The 22,353-nt window shown below is 40.8% G+C and overlaps 1 protein-coding gene across 1 annotated transcript; it reads right to left on the bottom strand.

The window, feature by feature from the left end:
- Positions 1 to 1,410: 1,410 nt before the first annotated feature.
- loxl4 (lysyl oxidase-like 4) lies at positions 1,411 to 22,132 on the bottom strand. The gene is made up of 15 exons (XM_026356892.1): positions 22,082 to 22,132; positions 20,564 to 20,897; positions 19,529 to 19,830; positions 19,234 to 19,448; positions 13,523 to 13,561; positions 13,128 to 13,341; positions 12,861 to 13,038; positions 9,294 to 9,448; positions 9,043 to 9,210; positions 8,525 to 8,687; positions 8,185 to 8,428; positions 7,096 to 7,211; positions 6,637 to 6,773; positions 4,372 to 4,483; positions 1,411 to 4,272 (listed from the first exon to the last, which is right to left on the bottom strand). The coding sequence occupies exons 2-15, from the start codon at positions 20,874 to 20,876 to the stop codon at positions 4,202 to 4,204; spliced, it is 2,427 nt and encodes an 808-aa protein (XP_026212677.1). The 5' UTR covers positions 20,877 to 20,897; positions 22,082 to 22,132; the 3' UTR covers positions 1,411 to 4,201.
- Positions 22,133 to 22,353: the final 221 nt, after the last annotated feature.

The raw sequence follows: 22,353 nt of genomic DNA, 5'->3' as shown, positions 1-22,353 counted from the left end.
ATGGCAAAACCTGTTATGCAGTCTAGTTGTTTGCATGTGTGTATGACAGGGTGGGTTGCTTGTAGCTTGTATGGACAGGTCTGACATTCATTGACTGCACACAGTCTCCATTGTGGAGCCGTCTGTGGTCCCCAGTGGGTCAGGGTGGGGTGGCAAAGGGGGCCTCCCGAATAAAAACACGTGCAGCAAACAGGAAGTTGGCCTGTAAGGATAAAATGAGACTGCGTGGCTGAGTGTTTATGAATGGAGTTTTCACATATTTGTTCACCTTTTCCCTCTCGGTTTGCTTTCTTTCTTGTGCTCTGATTCATCTTGATGAAGTGATTCAGTTTGCTTGGGTTTCACTTTGAATGTAGGTCCACACATGTTCACGGTGCCCAAGAATGAGCCTTCGTGGAGATGTAATCACTTTCTGAGTTAAAACATTATTTTCTCTTAAGGCAAGTTTTAGATACTAAAGTCTGCCGGTGTGATGAGATAATTTTAGGTCTTTCCAAGGTAGTGACAGGTTTCTAGAGAATGAGGGAAACTGCTCAAGGAGTGTGTGGATTTCTCTTTAACTTCCATTTATAATGGTTGAAAGGTTAAATAGGATAAAATAAAAATATTTGTATATAGTCTGTATATAAGCCAAGATAATCAGTGAAGTTCACCATACAGTATGTGTACACTTGTGTGTATGTTTATAGGAATGCAGTATGCTGAAATTGCATGAAAGGATGCTGAATGTGTACAAGTACACACCGTGAACCCAGGTGCTCTGCTTTCAAGTCTTTCCTTTCCTGTTTGCCCAGCAGCTGTTTCATCTCAGCCAGTGACCACTTCACAGCTCCACTGTTTTCTTACTGGGTGGACTTGTCAGCTGTGATCAAATCAGACTTTTGTTAAGACTAAATTTCCTTTCCAGACATAGCTGATTACTCCACCCACTCTACTTCTACCAGATTTCATACGCTTGAATTTAGCCTCTAAATCTTTGACACCTTTGTGTATTTTTGTTACTGGAATGGCAAGGCAGCTTCCCGGTTCCCATGAGGAGGGACAGTATTTGTAAAGGATTAAGTCACTGAAAATCTAACAGCATGAAATGGTTGTCTTTGGGCAGCCCAGTCATTTCAGGACAGTCTTATAAAATAAAGTGCCATCATTCCACCAGCTGATAAGTACCTTAAAAGCCAAAAACCTGGAGTACTTCATTAGATCTTCCCACTACATAACTCACGTGTAGCAGGTGGGAGGAAGATCTTACATACTGTACATGTAAAAAACAGCATGCACTGTGTTCTTGATGCAGAGAAATAAAAAAAAATTAAAGCCACATTCTCATCAGCAACTATTCTGCTGTGTCATGCATTAACCACAAGAAAGAGGCAGGAAGCAGAGGACAGCTTAGTATGTGATGAAGTTTTATTGATTCACAGTAATGATGAATGGATGGATTGTGAGTTGTTCTTGAAGTGAAATTTGCTTCTTACTTAGCCAGTGTCTATCCACAGTTATCACAGCTCTCCTCAAGGAAAGAAAAAATGCAACAAAGCTTATCACTTTCATACCTTCAATTTTTACACAGAAAATAAACATGTGGGTACAAATTACTTTTTGTAAGTTGACAAAAAAAAAAAGGTCCAGATGATTTGATGTCATCATGTATGTATCACAGCTAAAAGCAACCTAAATCACATCACACTAAATGTTATTTTTACTCTTTAGATGAGGTCAAAGTCCCTGAGAGCAGAGCTTTCTATGAATATAACTGTAGATAGGCACCATGTCGCTCACACTCTCAGTTTTTAATAAAATAAAAGCATAACTGGCCATGGAAAACTACATCCCATATCTATGCTTATAGTACAGTAACATGATGCGAGTAGTTAATATGAACCAACTTAAACTATGTAATGTCATATAAATTTAAATAACACAGAAAATACCATGGTAATATGTCAATAGCAATTGTATAAAAGCACCAAACAACAGAAAAACATGTCAGCAAACACTCACTTTAGACTTTTCTGTCCGTATCTATTAACATCTGCATCAACAGTCTTTAGTAATAGGTCTGACTACGGTGTGCATGATTGTAAATTATACTATGAGCTGCAAATTTCTAATCTTCTCCACCTTCTTTGTGGAGTTGAATCATGAACTCCCAGTGAGGAGGAAGACAATCTGCCTAAGTCTACAGTCTACATGTGTCCTTTCCATAACGTGTCCTGGAGACTGTCCATGAGAAAAACATCTTAAGAGGTTTTTACCACTGAGACAATAAGCCAAACACGCCAGACACGTATTGGGGTAAAAAAAAAAAAAAAAAAGCATAATTAACACAAGTTCCATGTTGTAAATAAAACTGAGTTGCATCATTGTTTTAAGTGTGGAGCTAGTATAAGTAAGGTTCCTTATTCAGCTAAGAGAGTGTAGAACTATATGGCACATTTAAGCAGGCCCAGCTTGAGTGAAAATAAGGCCAGTGTTTAAGCGTGAATTGAGGAGTTTATTTTTTCTCACAGACAAACATGTTGTTCTCGTTGAGGAGCTGAAAAAAGGCCAGCTTGTGGTTGCTGTATGGCTGCCTACAAAAAGGCAGCTCTGGTAGTAACAACTGTATGTCTGCACAAGTCCTTCTCTAAACTTCCCTTCTCTTCCTATCGTACTTTCTCTGTCTTTCTTTCAGTCGCCGTCTCCCTCACAACATTTCTCAGAAATATCTTTCTTGTAGTTTAGATGGAAATCTGGATTATTGCTTTCCATGATTCCAAAAGTAACAATTCCATAGTGTTTCTTTATAAAGCACATGCTATAGCCCTAATGTCAACCGTAACCTTAAGTCTAACCCAAACAGACGTAATTAAAAGACATTTTATATGCTTTCAAAACCCAGCCCGCCTGCCTACCACAATGCTGTGGTTTTCTCAGGCGGTTTCTTTTTTCCCATCCATCAGAGAGGCTGAGAGAGAAAAGCTGTACAGTTACAGTTGTTTTAATAACTAAAATAAATCAACAATCATTCATCTGCATCATGGAGATGTTCTGATACCATGTCCAGTACCTACTGATGATTTTTTATCTCTGGTTAAATATGTAAAAAAAAAAATTATAATAAAAAAGGCTATATACTGTTAATTAACCCAACTAACAAACTCTTTACTGTGTAAATGTGAATTCCATGAATAAATAAAAGCTACAGCATAAATATTACATTGAATATGAAACACAAACCTTATATTTCACTTTCAGCAACGTAAAACACAGTAAGGTATTTTACTTATATATAAACACCCTAAAAATTAAACCGGATTGCTGATAATAAGCATGTGGGCGGAAAACTAGAATACTGATGTTTAAAAGTTAAAGTGCTTTGTTCCATAAAAATCATTTTCTTGCCTATTCTAGATAAGAAGCAAAACTTTCAAGCATAACTGCACTTGTATAAAACAATGACTGTAACCAAAGCAATAACAAAATACCTTATTAAGTGTAAGAGAAACCTATATCTGTACAACACTGTTCACCTGATACGTTGCGAGGTTACGATAACGACATACAGTATTATTAAAGAGCACCAACATTAAGGAAGGATTGAAGCAAGGTAAAAACACTCACAGATGATCCAATAGGTAAAGCTGTTGGGAAAAATAAAGTTGGTTTTGCTACAAGTGCATTAAATCAATCTTTTGAAAGAAATGATTCAAACTCACAAATAATATATAGTTATAGCACTAATATTAATAATATTATTTTTCTCAGATGTCAACTTTTAGCTTGGGAATGAGAAGGGTTGGCTTCCCTGTTGCCTCTGTAACAGACTAGTTATAGTGACATTAAGGTATTTTGTGTGTATATGTTTTGAATAACTAACTTAACTTACTAGTAGTCCACATCCTCACAAATCTGTAAAGTTTCTTTCAATATCTTACTTAACTAGACATTAAGCCTAGTGGCACCTGTTCCACTCTAGTTGTCATTGCCTGTATAAGTTAGGAATGGAGTCTCTGTGTTGGTTGCTGCTGTGATAAGATGCACTTATAAATATTTTATCCACATCTGTAAAGAGGAGAACAGGCATCATTTTACATTTACATTTTATCTCTGTAATTGTGTTGGTCCTACGGTCCCAAGGGCCTGGGGCCATTAACCTCAGACCACCCTGAGTAGTCTCTGAGCCTCACTGGAAGGCTTTTGTACTGAGCCCTGGGGTGGGCTACACAAAGTTGTTGGTGATCTGCCTTTGGTGCTCAAACAGGTCTTCAATCTCTGCACTGTAGGCGTCACCTATATAAGGGGAGAGAAGAGCGTAACTGAAGTGTAACAGAGGGGGAAGGGAGATATAAAGATGAAGTGAGAAAGAAGAAAAGCATTTCATGTCCTCACCTGCGTGACAACTGTACATGAAAATTCTGTGGCCATCATATTTACACCGACATCTCATGACATTGTTCATGAAGTCAGACTCAGCCATGTCCATTGAGGGGTTGACTTCCACCTACAAAGCCACACAATCACACATAAGTCTGATTCACTATCATAACAGATGTTTATGACATTCATTGTTAAAGACTTTATCAATTTATCAATTAGTTGCTCTTGCTCTGACACCGTAGCAGCACTCATGACTGGTACTGTTGGAACCAGTACCAGTCAATACCAGACTGGTACTGGATGACTTTTACACATTTTAGTCCTGTGTGTAAAGATATTCACACACTATATAGTACTTTCTCATGGGCTTAACATTGTAGTGATGTTCTATTCGTAGTGTGCAACTGAGCAGTCACGCATATGGATTGAATAGCATATGGCAGTAAAAGCTTGTTCTTACAGTGAAAACAGTGGAGTGTACGGAAAGATCTTTAAAGAAAAGCTATTGTAAAATATTTTATAAGTGGAATAGAAACATGTAACAAAGCCCACAAATCATAGCAACAGGCTGCGTAAGAGCTTATGCAACTTTACAGCTGAGACACATGGAATGAGGTTCCACCGCAGACTGCACCTCAAGCGAGGGAGAAATGTGCTCCTCACACCAGCACAGGTATGCAATAATATGGAGTGATTTAGCATGATATTTAAATCTGCTGCAATAAAGTAGTTAGGCATAACCATGTTTATGCTGTGTGTCTGAAATAGGTCTTATTCTGAGTGCTACCATACACTGGGCTAATAGCTTTTCATTTGCAGAGCAGTTCGATAACTGCTGATTTGGCCATTCTCTTAATCTGGTCTGGTGATAATATTCAGAGGTCATTTACTCAAATAGCTGCTCTGTAAACTGCTACACCCATTTTAAGTACAGGTTACTTCTACAGGAAGAAGAACGAAGGCAAACTGCACTAAAAAAAGGGAGAAAACTTAGAAAAAAAAAACTTGAATGCACAAAAATGGTCTCTTAATTTTTTCTGGCTAAATTACAGTGTTGGACCAGAGTGCAGAGGCTTTTGCAGGAGGTTGATTCAGTGACAGAATGTGCTGCTCAGTGAGAATGTGGCAATAAAAATAAAAACAGGCCAGGAGGAATTCCTTGGTGGCAAATTAGCCGTTCCTAATGGAGGGGGGGGACTAGGTGCTGTTTGATTGAAGGGAGGCAATAGTTAATTTGGATAATTGGTGTGTTTCATTAGCACTGGGTGGTTCAAGGGTAGGCCTGCTGAATCTCTCTGTAAAGGCAAGGATCAGAAAAGCCAGGCATTATCTGAACTTTACTAGATGAATGAAAGAACACAGCAGAGACGAGGAGAGCTGCAGTAAAAGCTGTTTCCAGTCCTGCAGCCTGAGTAAATTACAAACTTTGTGCTTTGCTGTTTCTGTCTTGCTAATCTCTACTAAATTTGGTTATGGCCCTATAGTGCTATTTTGACCCTGACCTTTTCACCTTCAGTAATTCTTCCAATTTCCCTTGGTCATTTATCTCCACTCTATTTCTGTCCCCCCCTATCAATTATGCCCTCTGTGTTCCTCCACATTGTCCTGTAGCTATGTACTACTTCATAATTACAGCCCGTGCAACATGCTTAAAATACCTCCAGTCGACACATGTATTTATGTGTGTCATGTCTACTATGAGTAAATTAAATAAATCCATCTTCAACAGAGAGTGGAGAAGTGTAATTACAAGGGTTGAGTGTGACCTCTCAGACACACTGGGTAACAACAGTAATTATGAGACAGTAAGTTACACTGTAACAGGTCTTCCACCGATGGGAGGTAATTAGCAGCATGCTAAGATCTGAGGACTGCTACATACTGTACTGGGATCAGCAGTCTGAACTGGAAATGGAGAATAATGGGAATAGAGTTGATGTGTTTTAGTCTAGTAGCCACAGCGACTGGACTAATGCACCCGCTTTAAAGAAACTATTCCAACGATAGACTAGTTGAGTTGATGACTGTGATCAGGGAGTTCGAGCAGATTTACTAAAATAGGTGTCATGAGGAAGTCCGTGTTGTGCTCCTGTAAACCTTTTCTTATTCACTAAATCTGTTTTTTCTGAAAAAATCTGACACCGAGATGCAAATAAATGTACTCCTAAACATTTCAAATTATTCCTATAAACACAAAATTAATCATTTTTGATTTTGTAACCTAAAATACACTCAAAACAAAAGGGGATAAAGCAGAGACATGAAATGGCTTCTGACCTGGAAGATGTAGTCTCCTGGCCGTACATCTGTCATATCAACCCACTGACAATCAATATCGTGGCGATAGGTATCCCAGCAGCCCACAGAAATGCCCTGGTCACCCATGTTGTAGCAAGAGAACCGCTTCTGGAGTCCTGACACACATACACACGCCAACAGCATTATCAATCACAACACCAAAGCTCATTTAATGCTCGGCATTCCCTTTTTATTTTTAAGAGCCTTTAGCTTCCTGAATTGTGTTAGACTACGTATGAATGCTGCTTTCTTATATGAGCTATTTCATCCATGATATAACAAGTAAATGGAGAGTGAACAAACAACAACAGCAGCGATCTAATACATTAACCACAAAGTAAAAATCTAAATAGCTGTAGCTGAAATATTGATATTAATTTCCTGTCACTAATGGGAAACTGTATTTTACTGGGAGTCATGAATAGTGGTGAACATTACCATCGGGGCAATACGTGTCCTCCAGACAGAAACTGGCCTTGTGTCCCTCTGCAACCCTTGTGCCGTTCAGAGTCAGCAGGTCGTAATGGGTGAACACCTCGATACTGTGGTAGTGCCTAAGACAACAAAAGGCAAATTCCACGTGAGAGTATGCATGTGTGCGTACTTGAGTACTATGAGTGTGTGCATTTACGCTAACTGAACACTGGCTCCCTATGGCTTGCAGCCTAATGACCTCACTGCTTGAACACGAGTGTGGGTGTCACCGCAACACCTCTCAAAGAAGCTTGTTTTAGCCCCATCTTGCTTGAGCTGTTTATTCAATGTGAGTGAATGGGCTGCTTTGAAAAACACATCCAATAGCTCTGACGTGTTGCTGAAGCAAGCTGAGGTGAACTCGACCCTAAGTGGGCTAATCTGTCGTTTGTATTACAACCCGATCCGCGCTAACTAAAGCAGTTCAACCACCATTCCGCAGATACATGCTGCAGTGCGGCTAATAAATCTGGAGAGATGACAAAACTGTTTCAAGCCACCCATAACTCACTGTGACACATTTCACACAGCCAATACTGCTGGCTTCAAATAACCAAAAAGTGTCATGTAAGAAGCAACTTACTGAAGGCAGTAAACAAAGAAGGAGAGTGTAATGTGTTAAAGTTAGACCTAAGGACAATATGTCATCTATTTACAACTAACAGGGGAAAAATGCTGTTGAGGCCCAGTGACAGACAAAGGCTCTTATGTCTAATGCCCGTGTTGCATGCTACCTGCACACCCCACATCAAATCATAAATACACTTGCACAGACACGTCAGCATGTTTTCTTTCCTGCTTGCAATTGAATGCAATTAAATTAAATATAAGTCAATTACTCAAAATGGTGGAGCTATGTCATTAATGCACGTACAAGCAATTTTGTACTAGAAACAGGTGTCAGAACATTCTGACGACCTTTAAAAACCACATCTCAAAGGACACACAAAACCAGTTTTTCAAAAAGAAATAAAATACTAGGAGTGACCACAAGGGCGAACACACCATCCCCCATATATTGGAGATTCAAACAGTTCTTCAGGGGTGCTTTACCTGTGACACTGGTGCCACGTCCAGCTCTCTTTTGACGCTTTGGGTCGGAAATCAGACCGACCCATGTTCATGATGCGGGAGGAGAAGCGCAACAGTCGTCGGTGGCCATAAGGCCAGTTCATCCTGGCAGCAGATGAGGAGAGACAGTTCTCCTCATTGGCACAGGTCAGCAGGTGGAGGGGTCGGTCTTCTAGGTAAGCTGTCTCCTGGACCAGCTGGGCATCCAGAACAAGGTCGGGTGCAGCTGGAGTAGGTCAGATGTGAGAGGTTACGATAGAATTCAAACAGGTTCACAATTAGAGAAGAAGATGAGGAGCTACATAAAGATGGCTTAGCTTACTGTCCGAACAGCTGACCCCAGCGGCCTTAGCTCCACCTCCACGAGGACAATGGACATGGTTGTTGCGACGACACTGTTGAATTGAAAGCTCTGTGCCTACACAGTGAGTTCCACTGAGAATCACATCGGCTGCACTTGGCTCACTGGACCAGTACCAGGTCTCCTGTAAAGTGCCATAAGACATAGAGAGATTGTTAGGTGTTCTATTAATGGACAGTATCATAGGTCATTTTCCACCACAGTAATTATAGGGGCTGTGACAATGGATTGGCCTCAGTGTGTTCATCTGTTTGTTTGTCCTTTCATCAATAACTTACTGAGGATGAGATTTTGATGAATAATGCCTCCGACTACTCTAGTCTGAGAATAGACACTGATGATCAGGCCTTTGAAAAAAGTTGCTGCAGTATGTTGTTTTTACCCAGATCAAGGCGTGGCACTGCACTCAGAGATCAAGATGAACTGTTTGCTGCTATGTTGTCAGTTATGGATGTTGTGTTGGTCGGTGCGGTCGTTACCTGATGAGCACCGGCAGCAAAACCCAGGCCAAGCTGTCTGCATACCACCATGGCTTCGTTGAGGCCCCAGTTCTCACTGCAGACAGAGCCCCAGCGTTTACGACCCCCAACTTCCATCAACACCTCCACACGTCCTTCTGATGGAACTCTTCCACCAGCCAGCCGCACCTGGTAATCCATTGGATTAATTGATGACGTGCTATAATTAAAAGCTGATAAGTGTTTGACTTGTGATGATGTAGTTTTTATACCGTGTTCTCTGTGCCAGTCTTAGGGACGTTACAGCGCACTGAGGCATCCTGGCTGTGTTTGAATGTCCACGGTTGGACTTCCTGGAAGAAGCAGTCCAGGATGGAGCGTTCAGACCCCATACACTGGACACTGTTCATATGGATAGGTCCTGTACCTAAAGAGGGAAGAGGACATGGGTTGGATTTACAGACATGCTAATCGATCCAAGAAAAAAAAAAAAAAACAGGAAGCATAGATATAACAGAAAAAATCTGAGGCCACCCAGTGTGGACACAATGGCATTAATAGATTTTATCACGCAATGGAACATCCACACATACGAGTGAGGCTCTATTCCTTTCATGTGAATGAGCTTTCTCAACTTTAGCATCCAAACCTACAATGAAAAGTTCCTATCTGTCATGACAAAATGCTCCTGCAAGCCAAGCAACAGCACCACTAACATCTACTTTGGGCATCTGTCACGCCTCATTACCACCATTCTGTTGCTTTAGGCGCAACAACAACAACAACATTGTGCACAGCACCACCCTGGGTGAACAAACGAGGCCAAATCGGTGTCAACTAAATAAAAAGACTTTCACAAGTGTTCGTTTGTTGTTCAAAACCATATAATCTCCAAACAACAAAAAGGCTTAAAATTTTGTAAGCATAAACAGCTGCTGCCATAATGGTGGAATTATATGAAAACACACAGCAAACTATGGCTTCAGTGTTTTCTCGAATCAAAAGGCTCAAGCTGCAAGCTCGAAAATCAGGAAGCATTGAAATAAACACAACCAAAGCCACAAAAATCGAAGAAAAGAGAGAAAAACCAACAAAAAGGGTGCAAAAGATGATGTTTAAAATGGTCTTGACCAGATTGCAGCCTAACCCAATCTGTCTCTCTGTTGGTTTTAGTAGATTGTAGGCCTGCTCCCATACTGGTCACCACGCGTGGGTTCATACATCTGAAAAAGACAAATGCAAACCACTTCTGCCTCTATCTGCATGGTAAAGGCCACAAATTAGATCTAAACTCTCACTGTTTAGGTTATCAAGACAAACACGGGGTTTCTCTTGATATGTGAGATTAGTATTTAGAAGAAATGGACTGAGCTTAATTGCCATATAATTAGAATTGCAGATGCCACCATTCATTTTGGAGAGATTATAAAATTCATTTTAGGGGACGGAAATAGGGTAACATTGGTCACATTCTCATTGAGAATAGTACAAATAGTTGGTTAGTGGTTATGGTGGAAACCCTCTTCTTTTCCTTTTTGAAGCTAAACTCCATTGAGTGTGTCATGTTTTCCTTTCCATAGAACGTCTTCCTTTTTTTTCCTCTAACAAAAACCTTCTGTCATCAGATAGATTTGTTTCTTGGTTAAATACTAAATCATGTAAGTTTGTAAACAGATGTGCCCGCCTGTGGGCTTTTAGATGAGTCCAAATCACGTGTCTTTTGTCAACAGGATTTTAAAGCTGGCTATCAAGTTATACGATGACACAGGAACAGATGTATCTGCCACAAATGTATTTCATCCTCTCTAGCCGAGCAGCCAGTCAACCATCATATCTGCTCTTGATAAATAATTCAACGCTCAATGTCTCAAAATCTTGATGTTTAAGATATAATAGATTAAAGAGAAATCAACTTTGCACAAATTATACATTTGTTCAAACTTACATTTTAAACTATTCTCTCTTTCAGTAAATCATTTTCAGTGTGGGTTTGTTCTATCAAATTCTATTTCAACAGCATATAGGCCTGTATTTATGTGGCCTTTGAGCAGATGGAAAATTACATGTCCCAGTAAAATGTCTAACAGACGAAATGTTATAGAAAAGAAGCAGTGAAAGGGAACTGAATCCTACAAGGGCAGTGTATATGTAAAAAAAGGGAGCGTGCTGTACTTTGTGTGTGGCCATCCACATCTGCATGTGGGTGTTAGAGACTAGAGAGCATGTACAGTACAGATGTTATGTGAAGCATTTTAGGGACCTTTTTGTTAAATAACAAATGCAAAGCGGTGGTTGTCCAAGCACCCGCTGTTTAGGTTCATGTGCTGTGTGTGCAAATCGTGCAAGGTGAACTTAAATACTGACCACAGTGTGTGGTGATTAATAGTACATATCATACTGGCATTAATTAGTGCAATGATGATGGTAGCAAACAATAAAACGGTTTGGTGAAGCAGAGACAGGAAACAGGCAGTAAAAATCTGCGCAGACCCCTCACAGACAATGATTCTGATACTGAAAAACTAGGATAGGAGGCCACTTCTCAAATGGCTGCGTGGAGTTAATGAAGTGAATGGAAGCTTTTCATACAGTCTAAAGTGGCTGTGGACAGCAGATACTAAAGGAATTACTCATATTGGTTTATACGTACATGCTGACTGTTTTATTGATGCTTTAAAAACTTTTATATGTTTTAACTGTTTGCCGATTTAAATGCCTCCAATCCATGGAGCTATTTAATTTCATTTTCAAGTGTTTAGTTTGCTGCTCTTGTTGACAAAAAATCACAAACTGGTAGTGGTAGCTGAGTGACTTTGCACTAAAAGCAGCTGTGGCAGTAAAACTTTTTTATTCTTAGTAGAACATCTAAGATCATTTTTTCATCAAACCCCCTACACAGGCAAAGCAGCTTTAAAGGCTGGACATAACCAAAAGAGTCATGCTTTTGGTCGGTGCACTGCTGCAAAAATAGGGCTTGTGTGAGTGAATCACCAACTCAGGAAACACGCTTTAAGAAACCTGCATTTTCAGGAGCAAGACAGGAGTAATATGAGATAAAATGGAGGGTAAAGCTGTCATTTGTCAAACAAAACTACAGCTCAAAAGCCACATCTTAGCTCGCCTGCTGATTTTATTACACACACACACACACACAACCATGCAAATTACTAATCCGACACACATAAAAATATGTATGATAAATGGAATAACTAAACTAACAGACTGTCATCCCTCATTTCATCTTGATCAGCATGATTAGGGACCACACCCTGGGCATGGGGAACCCATTCGTAAGGGTGGGGACACCGCTGGTGCAGCTGGATACTGACTGAACCTGTGTGCCACTGAAGCTGGAAATCTGCAAAGACCACATCATTCAGTGAGTTAATGAAAACCTTGCTTGATGCCAGCAAGATTTGTCCATGGCTTCAGTTACTAAATGCCAATGTAAACCACAACAATAGTGTCACATTTTGTGTGCGGGTGTTCAAGTGTGTACACTTGCATGGTGTTTGAGCAGCTGGCATCTCCGGGAAAGAACTCACACAATCACAGCTGGAGATATTGCTGCCAACAAATTAGCAGCTTCATGAGCTAACATACAAAGACAGACAAACACACATGCCCATACATTATCTGATCAGTCAGGGCAGACGGGTGTGGTGTCTGAGATAAGCAAAAGGTAAGCAAAATGCTCCCTGTCTTCTCTGGAATACGCACGATAAGCACATTCAAACACACAAGCTGCAGCAGACTCAGGAAAATAGATTAAATGTGTGTTTTGTTGTTTGTTTTTTTTTAAGAATTTCCATAGACAGAGTTGGATCTCTGTCCCTCACCTTGACCCATAAAGGCTCCTTGCAAGGCATCCTTGGCTGTACCAAAGCCCAGTTCTTTGCACACCACACTGGCTGCTGTTCGGTCCCATAAGTGGTCCACAATGGTCCCCCATTTGCCGTCTCGGAGCACCTCCACACGACCCTCACCCAACCTGGGGCCTGCTTTCAGACGTACAGGCTGTACAGGGCAGCAAAGAGACTATGAGTTACCTTGACACTATTTGCAGTTTGTTAAGATTATAAAGGTCTAATTTTTATTAATCCTACCACAACTGGATAGGGGGCCTGGGGTCTTCCTGAGGACATGCGAGAAAACTGGGGTCCTGGTACACACTTGACAATTGCATGTCTCCCGTTCTTACAAGGGGTGGGACTACGGGGGATCGACAGCTGAGCATGGCACTCGGACAGGCTGTTCTCAATGCCCAGACAGTGAACTTTTTCTACCCAGAATCCCTTCTTCTTTGCCATGAGGCTCAATCTAGAAATACAACAAATTATTCTTTTTAGTTTTTGTTGAATGTTGCTAGATTGAAAAAATAATAAATAAATATAAATAAAAAAATAAGCACTTTTGTGTTCATGTTGGACCCCATCTTAGAAGCTGGTTTAGAAAATAACAATTTCTCTCTCTCAGATAAATAAATATGTCTTTTTATTACCTTGTTGAAGGATCTGCAACTTTGGTGTCCCATATTTTCCTGTAAAAGAGAAAAAATAACCACTATCAACACATGTACATATTAACCTGTGAGGTGATGAGGTAGCCAGACCACAGAGGAGGGATTTCTGCCACAGTGGTGTATTGGCAAACAATACTAATGATCTGCAAACGTGTCCCTGAGGTTAGTGTAAAGTTAATTATATTCATGGTGATGACTGATATAGTTCGAGGAAGAAGGCATAGTTTATGTTCTCTTTCAGTAATTTCACTTTCCCTCGTTCTTTCTTGTTTTATAGGCTCAGTAGCGCATGTTTTCATCTGGAATGTGATGTGTTTTCTATTTAACATATTCACATTTACAAGTAAGTACCCACCAACACAAGGACAAGTGTTCCACATGAATGTGTGGAGTAATTGTTTGCAAATTGTATATGTATACAGGCATTTTGAAAATAAGACTTGTTGCTGTACTCCTGGTGCAAACAGAGATTTGTACATAACTACAGGATGTAAGAACTATAACAGGATAGGGAAAAAAAACATAAAGATATTTTGAACTAGCTGTTAACCTCCAAAGCCACATACAGTCCAAAAAAATCATGACATTCAACATCAGTGATGTACAACGTTTCTGGGAAAACAGGGTTTGACCAAGCACGCTATACAAACAAATACTCTGGCGACACACTATGCTGCACGTCCAAGAAAGGACAGAATCAAATAGAGATTTATACGCAGAGTAAGCTGGCTGACTTGCGAGAGCAGTGGAGAGGAAAGCCTCCTCTTCTCTTGGCAGACAAACAGAGCAGACATGCCACGCAGACCTTGCCAGGACATCCTCAAAGCACTGCAAAGTGAACGCACCATCACAAACATTCAAACCAACTATACCAAAACACTCAAAGACATGCTCCAAAGCCTGACTGATGTTTTAAAGGGCCTTTATCATCCAGACTGGCATATCACTGATAAATTGATAGTGTCACATATGCTAGCAGATGGGCAAAACAAACATAAAACATCAATATAAGCTGGTGACATGTAGTTTTAAACAGTGAACCACACACACACACACTTCTTTGTTCGTGGCTTATGTGATCTTTAGTCTCTGTTTCGGGCTAGTGACACTGTGAAGAAGTGTTAATTAAACATATTCCAATGCTGATTTCAGTGGTATTCCTATTTAAAGAAGCAAACAGGTCTAAAGATATTTGTATGAAAACCACAGGCAGGTCAATATTTGTAATTCTGACATGAATTCTCGGCATTCCTATAAAGTTAAAGCAAAAAGAAAAAACTTATAAACAAACTGAGAATGTTGGAACCAAGTGAAGCATTGTCATGATATTATTTAGCGGTTTATTTCATGGGCTATTGACTATACTTTTCAATAGGCCAGTTAAAAAATGAGCATCTGATGAGGAAAAATACATTTTTGAAATGTATTTTCAGCAAATTGCAGATGCTCTTTCTGAATAACTCAATCAAATGGTCATTTCTCAGGTTAATTGGAAGCAAAATATATAGTTCAGGCGAGCTCAATGAAGTTCTTAAATCCCAAACATCAGTAAATAAAATCTCAGCACTTTAAACAGCCCTACAGGCAGAAAGGTCCCATAATGTTAAATCACAAGCAGAACACAAATCAGTATGAAATAACACAAGACTGTAGATTGTGACTGACACACTGGAGTTTACCACTTATTCTTTACAGTGTCTTGAATTACACTTGTAAAATATCTTCAATGTGTCTACCATGTGGGGATAGACATACACAGATAGACATGTATGCACATACATATACACAAACATTTTCCCACATGACAAACATGTCTGTGACTTGTTTGTGACCTCACCACAGGGCCGTCAGCTACCTTTAGGTCTTTTTACAGGTCTTTCATTCGACCAAATTACAGCACTGTTTGCTAGTGGTGTACTTCCCTCGAACACAGTATGACACTGTACATAAATATTACACAGTTCATATATGAAAGCATTAATTAAAAATTAGGTGCCTCTCTTGGTTACTAATTCCATAAAGTTGAATGTAACTGTAATGGGCAGTATGAGTGAGGGCATTTCTCTACAAGCTGTCCATAGCTGATGCACTGAAACGACTGCTTCAGTATGTGATTTCCACTTCCACAGTGTTCATCAGCCTTGCTTAACCAAACAGTGTATCCAGCACTTGTTATGGAGGCAAGAAAACAGAGGCTAATAATACAGAGTCCCACCCGCCTGTTAAAAGACGAGCATTACACCACTGTTTAGGTTTTATCACCCCACTCGACTCACTGGCTTTTTCTTAGTCCTTCTGGTTTTAATGGTAATCCCAAAATGTGTGTATATTTTATTAATTAATGTATTTATTTTTTATTTTTTAAGAAACAGAGCTTCTAAGTTGTAAACAGCAGTGAATTATATTTGCTTGCAGCAGAAAACACATTAACTTGCTTGGGAACATTTAAGCAACATATAGCCATTACTTTAATTTAATGTTTTAGTTTAATACGCTCCTGTAAAAAAAATTATTGCTATTTATTACTGGAAAAACTGATATTACAGAGCACATTAAGGAGCTATCTAAACAGTAAATTGATTTCTCACACAGAGCGTATGAAGCCAACATTAAAGAGTCTAGAATAATTATTGTCAGCCTACTTTGAGTATCGTTGAAAAGGATCTTGCATGTGAAATGGTTGCTAAATATTTCCATGCAGACCATAGTAAGCTGATAAAAATCACTAAGCTCCAGTTCATTTTTGAAAGACGGCTTCCACAGTCTGTTCCAAACCACAGAAATAGCCTCTGACATGCACTCAGAAAATGAAAGATGGGAAAATAAATTAGAGAGAAGGTCACTGAGGAAGATCACACAGACATCTGACAGGAAAACCAGACTTGGTCGCACAGAATGTCACCCAAAATCCTGCAAATGACACCCTCATCATAACAAGAATTTTAGCTGAAACATAATTAAACATAAAATGCTGGTTAAGTCCCCAAATCACTACAGTGACAGAGAAAGACAGACAGCTGCTGACACAGCGGGCCGCACTGCAAACTGCAGCTGTAATTGGACATATTTCACACGAGCAAGCAAAAATCTGGCTCGTCTGACTGCTGCTCCTGCTCCATCTCCTCTTTCTCTTCTTAACCTCTTCCTGCTCCTTCACCTACTCTGTCTTATTCTCTCTCTCTCTCAAACACACACACACACACACACAGCTATAATTGGGGGTGTTTTTTCACCCTCAGCAGAAACCCCGGAGAGCCTTGGGCCTGACCAACCTGTAATTACAGCATCTTCAGAGTCTCATCCAAGAGACACACAGAGTTGAGAGACATGGCATGGTCTGGGACTTCTAAGAATGGACTGAGAGACTTGGAAAGTGAAGAAACTCCGGGTGGGTGTGAGTGGCTAAATATGATCAAACTAAGGAATACAATTCATGCAATACAACGTTAGCTAGTAACTAGACGTTACATGAAAACTGAACATCATATTGTCTCAAATCCATTTATTTCTTTCACCCCGATTACATTTTGTAATCATAATTACAGGGAGTTTATAGTCAGAGTGCAAACCTCACAACTGCCACTCAAGTCCAAGCTGAAGCTGAAATAACTGTTCATTGCATATTCTTCTGGTTGTTACTGTCGATTATACAGTATATATAATTACCACACCCCATTTCATCAACATAGAAAAGGTCCCATCCTAATTTTAAAAATCAACTACTGTAAAAATAACTGGTGTATATCACTGGCAGCTTGCATGTGGCATGTGTACACCTTGAACCAATTTGAAGGCAAAGAAAAACATATTTCGAAGAGAACAAATGTGCATCTGTGGAGATAATAGGAGAAACTAGTACTGGTTTAGAAACAAACACATCATCGTGGTTCAGACCGAGTTTTGCTGAAGCTTCAGTAAAACACTGGGTCATACCCAGGCCAGGCAGACCAAGATTTATCAAGTCATGACCGCTTCCATGCCAGTTCCTTATAGTTTACAGTCACACAAGTCTCCCCATCTGATTGCTTATCCATGTATTACCTCTCGTTCCCTGTTTTTTTAAGTATTGTACTGTACTGAAGCTGTACTGTAATAGAAAATTAAAGAGGAGCATGACAAGCATCATACCTGCAATGCGGGAAAGCTGTGCTCTAATAAATGATCCATTATAGTATAGTATATATACTACGTACAGACTCGGGCCAGGCTGTTCAACAACAGCTAATTCTAAGAACCTTTTTATTGTTGAAGATACGATGCCCGATGATGCTCTCATCCAACAACAGAATCCAGTAATAGCTTTACTGTCTTTGCAATAACACAGAGTTCAAGTGAGATAGCTGAATTCAAGGACAAAGATGTGAGTGACTGAATGTGCTTCAATAGGGCCGTAGACAACAGGTGAAAAAAGACCCTCAAACAAATAAGTTACCTCCTCAACAGTTATAGCCTTTCAGTAGCAAAAGGAATCTAGTACTTACAGCGCACAGTAGATGTTGCGGGCTATTGCCAGCTGAGTCAGAATGACCCGGGCCAGCAGAGGTAAGTAATAGCTTAACTGTGAATCACCTACAAGAGGCAGCTTTCCAAGAGCAAGATCCAACTGGGCCCCGTTCCACTCAGGACAGTGAATGTGACACAGTTTATTCTTTTAAAAGCAATGGAGTAATTCTCTACTAATGTGTGGCCCTCCTGTGGTTTAAGAGCAGAACCTTCCCAAAACCACCGTCAATGATTTTCTTTTCCAGCAGGAGGAACAAAAGTGTAGATCTGTGTCAAAAGGGCAAAATAAGCCACTGAAATAGAGCACAATTCAGCTCAAACAAGCCTTTTAGAGAGTCAGGAGTGGTTCTCTGTAAAGGCTGCTTATAAGAAAAATAAGCAGGGCCTTTTTTTTATCTGCCTTCTATTTAAAAAGCATAATATTGACAATGACAATATTAATGCTAGTGCCAAATCCCAAGTACTGCATTTACAGCAGCATGAAAACAGTTTCCAGTTATACCAGCCCTACCACACACACACAAAGACACACACATACACACATCATGTCACACATGGTGTTGGAGTGGGATTATATTTGAAGAGATGCACGGCTGACTCAAGCGTGCAGAAGCTGTCCTGCCAATAAGATTAGTCGGCTTCACAACGAGCCTCATCCCACTCTTCAATGGCTACCTCTGTCTTTCACATGCTATCCATGGCACAGTTAAAGCACAATCAGCTGGGATATTACACCCTGGCATGGGAATCTAAAAGTTAAAGTGAGGCTGTTTTTTCCAAGAGCTGCAAGGTGAAGATAGCATCAGAAAGAGACAGGGAGAGAGTGAGAGAGGCAATGAGGTGAGCAGAGGTGATTTGCCTAGAGAGAGGTGTAGAGAAAGGGCAGTAAAAAAGGGGACAGGGATCCTTTTATCATTATCCTGAGTGCTGAGGAATAAGGGGAGGAATAAAGAGGGAATCGGGGGAGAAGTACCTGGTGGAAGAAGATAAGTCTTACGAGAGGTCTTTACTGAGAGGGGCTCGAAACGGGATGTGTTTTTAATCATTTACCAATAGGATGGATGGTATAACATGTTAGCCTTCTGAACTACAGCCAACAGCCCAGAGTTTTGCAACCTAATAAATAGAGTTCACAAAGGTAAATTGTGTTGCTCTCGGTGCAGATGGTGGGGGAAATTCATACTCACTTGTATGTTTTGACATTGTGCTGAGTGGCCTCTGGAAAGCCTAGCATCCCGCACACAACCCGGCTGCTGTTGAGACTCCAACCCAGGTCACAAACCTGCCTCCATCTCCCAGCATGCTTCACTTCCACCGCACCCTCTGTGATCAGGCTCTTCTTCTTGGTAGCCATGAGGATAGGACGGAGACGGACCTCCTCGATTCGCACCCTACTGTAACCCTTGAGGAGATTGTAAATCATATTTGTTACATATCGTCCTAAGAAAAACTCGGAAATATGTCAGAACTCAAGTGTTATACCTGGTACAGCTGGTGTCTTTGGAACCTGGGGACCTCATATGGATGTCCGTTTCCATAATAGCCGTATCCTGGATGCCTGTTAGTGGCCACGTGGCCCTGCCACTGAGGCGCAGGACTGCCGTTGGATCTGGTGGCGGTGGTGTAGCCTCGACTAGGTGTCTGATCCTGCCTGCGCTCAGGTGTGCACACCACTCCCAAGTCCTCAGAGTGCTTACAGTCATTCACCCCCCAACCGTTGTGTTTGCAGTCCTTCAAGGACTTCTCTGAGCCTTCGCATTGCACGTTATCCATCCATATGGGGCCTTTGTGTAAGGATAAACAATTCATTCATCATTTACTGTGAATTTCATTGATTGTTCAATAGACAGACTAAGACGGACTGAGCAATACATCTATGGCACAGCTGAGTTCCTAAATGCCTAACACTTGACTTTTACTGGCACACTGATTTAGGGTTGCACCTTAGTGCCCTATTTAGTAGTAGATACACAGTATTTTACAAGGTAGGGTGCTCTAGATCGTGCTCCTTGAATCCACTCAACCTTCTCTTTAATTTGGATTTAAAAGCAGCAGTAAAGAATGCCCATAAACCACAGCAAGTGTTGCGCAACTCTGGCAAGCGCATGCTGTCATTATTTTAAAACAAATGCCCTTATGGGCCCATCTATTTGCTTTACCAGACTGCCAGACAACCTTAACAAGATGTAGACTCCAATCCCACAACACGTTATCTTTGCCACTGTATGCCAGTTATTTTGGATGTCTTAATTGGTGGTCTTTTCATGAAGCCAAGCACTAGAAGCATGGATGTTAGGGAGGAGACAGGTTGAGATAAAATGTGACTGAGTCTAAAACATAAATGTTAGTTTAATGGGTCTTTTTTTGTTGTGTGTGTATTTTGACTTATATATCATACAATTGCACAGATCTGGTTAATACCAATAATGATCTATCTGTTAAGTATCAGTAATCAGCCTCATATTAAAGGGCTTCCACAGACATGTCGCTTGGCTTTGACCTCCTCACTTTCCTCACCTTCCCCCTCTCCATACTTTGCGCTGTGCGCCCACGTTATGCCTCCCTGGAAGCCCAGCTCTCGGCACACCACGTTGACCAGTTTAATGTTCACCTCGTCGTCGCACACCGTCCCCCATGTGTTGTCGTGCAGCACCTCCAAGCGCCCTTCGTGCGCTTCTCGCGCAAAGCTGCTCGCCAGACGCACCTTGACCGCAGGTGCGCGAGTCGCCCTGCGCTGGGAGGATGTGGTCCGCCGAGGTTCGGCGCGGACGGGACAGGACAGGACCTGCAGCAGCAGGACCAGGAAGCTCAAGCAGAGGGTGCGGGTCATCGTGGCGGTGAGGCAGGGGGTCTGCATGGAACAGTTGAACCACAGTGATTCAGTTTGATCCATTTCTGGCTAATCAGACCATCTTGCACTTATTTTTTCAGTTCAGTCAGTTTTAAACTGATAGCACATTTCTCTGTGGGGCCTAGTGGAAAGTATATGAATTTTAGATCAACCCAGAGACTGAGCCAGTGCATAAATGCTGAGTGGGCCTAATTCCTTTCATCACAAGTCAAATAGACAGCCAGTGCCTGGTTATTAAACAGACCAATGGTGACATCCTCTGGACAAAATAGTTCAGGTAGCCTACCCTGTTGCAGAACAGATTTCAATTCAGTCCAGTTCAATTGTATTTGTATAGCGCCAAATCACAACAGAAGTCATCTCGAGGCACTTCACAGTGTAAGGTTTAAGACCTTACAGAGTACATGCCCTTATCAGCAAATATCGGCTTGCAGAGACAGCGAAGTGGCTTACCTGTTGGTACAACAAGACTTGTCATGTAGTCCCAAAAAGCATTAAATGAACACTTGACTAATTATGTCAAACGCAGGCTTCTAATTAGAGATACACCGTGCACTTTTTGTATTGCAGTTTTCATGAATACACATCCCCAAGGCTAACTAGCCAGACAGAAACATGAGACTGGTTTTAATTGCAGGTTAAGAAGTGTCACAGCCAAACTAGAAGGCAGTGGTGAAGACAGACAGCGAAACTTTATGTCACTGCAGGCCACAGGACAACACTGAGCTCAAAATACACAAAATCTGTTTATCTTATCACTAACAACAAGGAAATAGACTTTCCAGGGCAAACCTAGATAAATCAAAATAAAGTAGAGACAAATGTGGCTTGTATTGCGTATAACTGTTCTGTGTGTATTGTTTGTGTATTGTTACTGCTAAATCGACGGAAGAACTAAAATTCAATGAGTTATAAATGGTTGAACTTCGGTGGTGTCGTAGCTAATAGATTTTAAAATCAACTGAGTTAAGTTAAAGAATCAAGAGAGGAGACTGCGACTGCATCTGATCCATTACAACCATTAGAACACCTGTTACACTAGCGCTGATACATACTGTATGTCAGTTTAAAAAGTCAATGTGTGTACAATACACCAGCCGGGTGAAAATAAAATAATAATCTATCATAAAAAAATCAAAAATATCAAGGAATGTATCAGGAATGTAAGGTGAATGTTCACTCACCTGGCAGGCAGCAAATGTTTGCAGTGCTGGACTTCACAGGCTAGGGGAGAGTGACTCAGTGAAGGAGTGTGTCTACTAAATGCTCTCCTTAGTCAATCCTCCCTTCCTCCCTCCTTCTCCCTATATCCCTCCCTCCTTCCTTCCCATGCTCTCTGTTCTCACCAAGTTTCTTTCACTCATTCAGAGGTGTTGAGCTAAAATCACCTAATTTCATAAATGATGTTGCAACATGTTAAGTTGCAATGAAATCTAAAAACAGTGGTTGCCTCCAC

Source organism: Anabas testudineus, chromosome 15 (genome assembly GCF_900324465.2).
Source record: "Anabas testudineus chromosome 15, fAnaTes1.2, whole genome shotgun sequence".
Classification (NCBI taxonomy): Eukaryota; Metazoa; Chordata; class Actinopteri; order Anabantiformes; family Anabantidae; genus Anabas; species Anabas testudineus.
The sequence above is the reverse complement of the archived record's forward strand: the minus strand, read 5'-3'. Positions and strand labels throughout refer to the sequence as shown.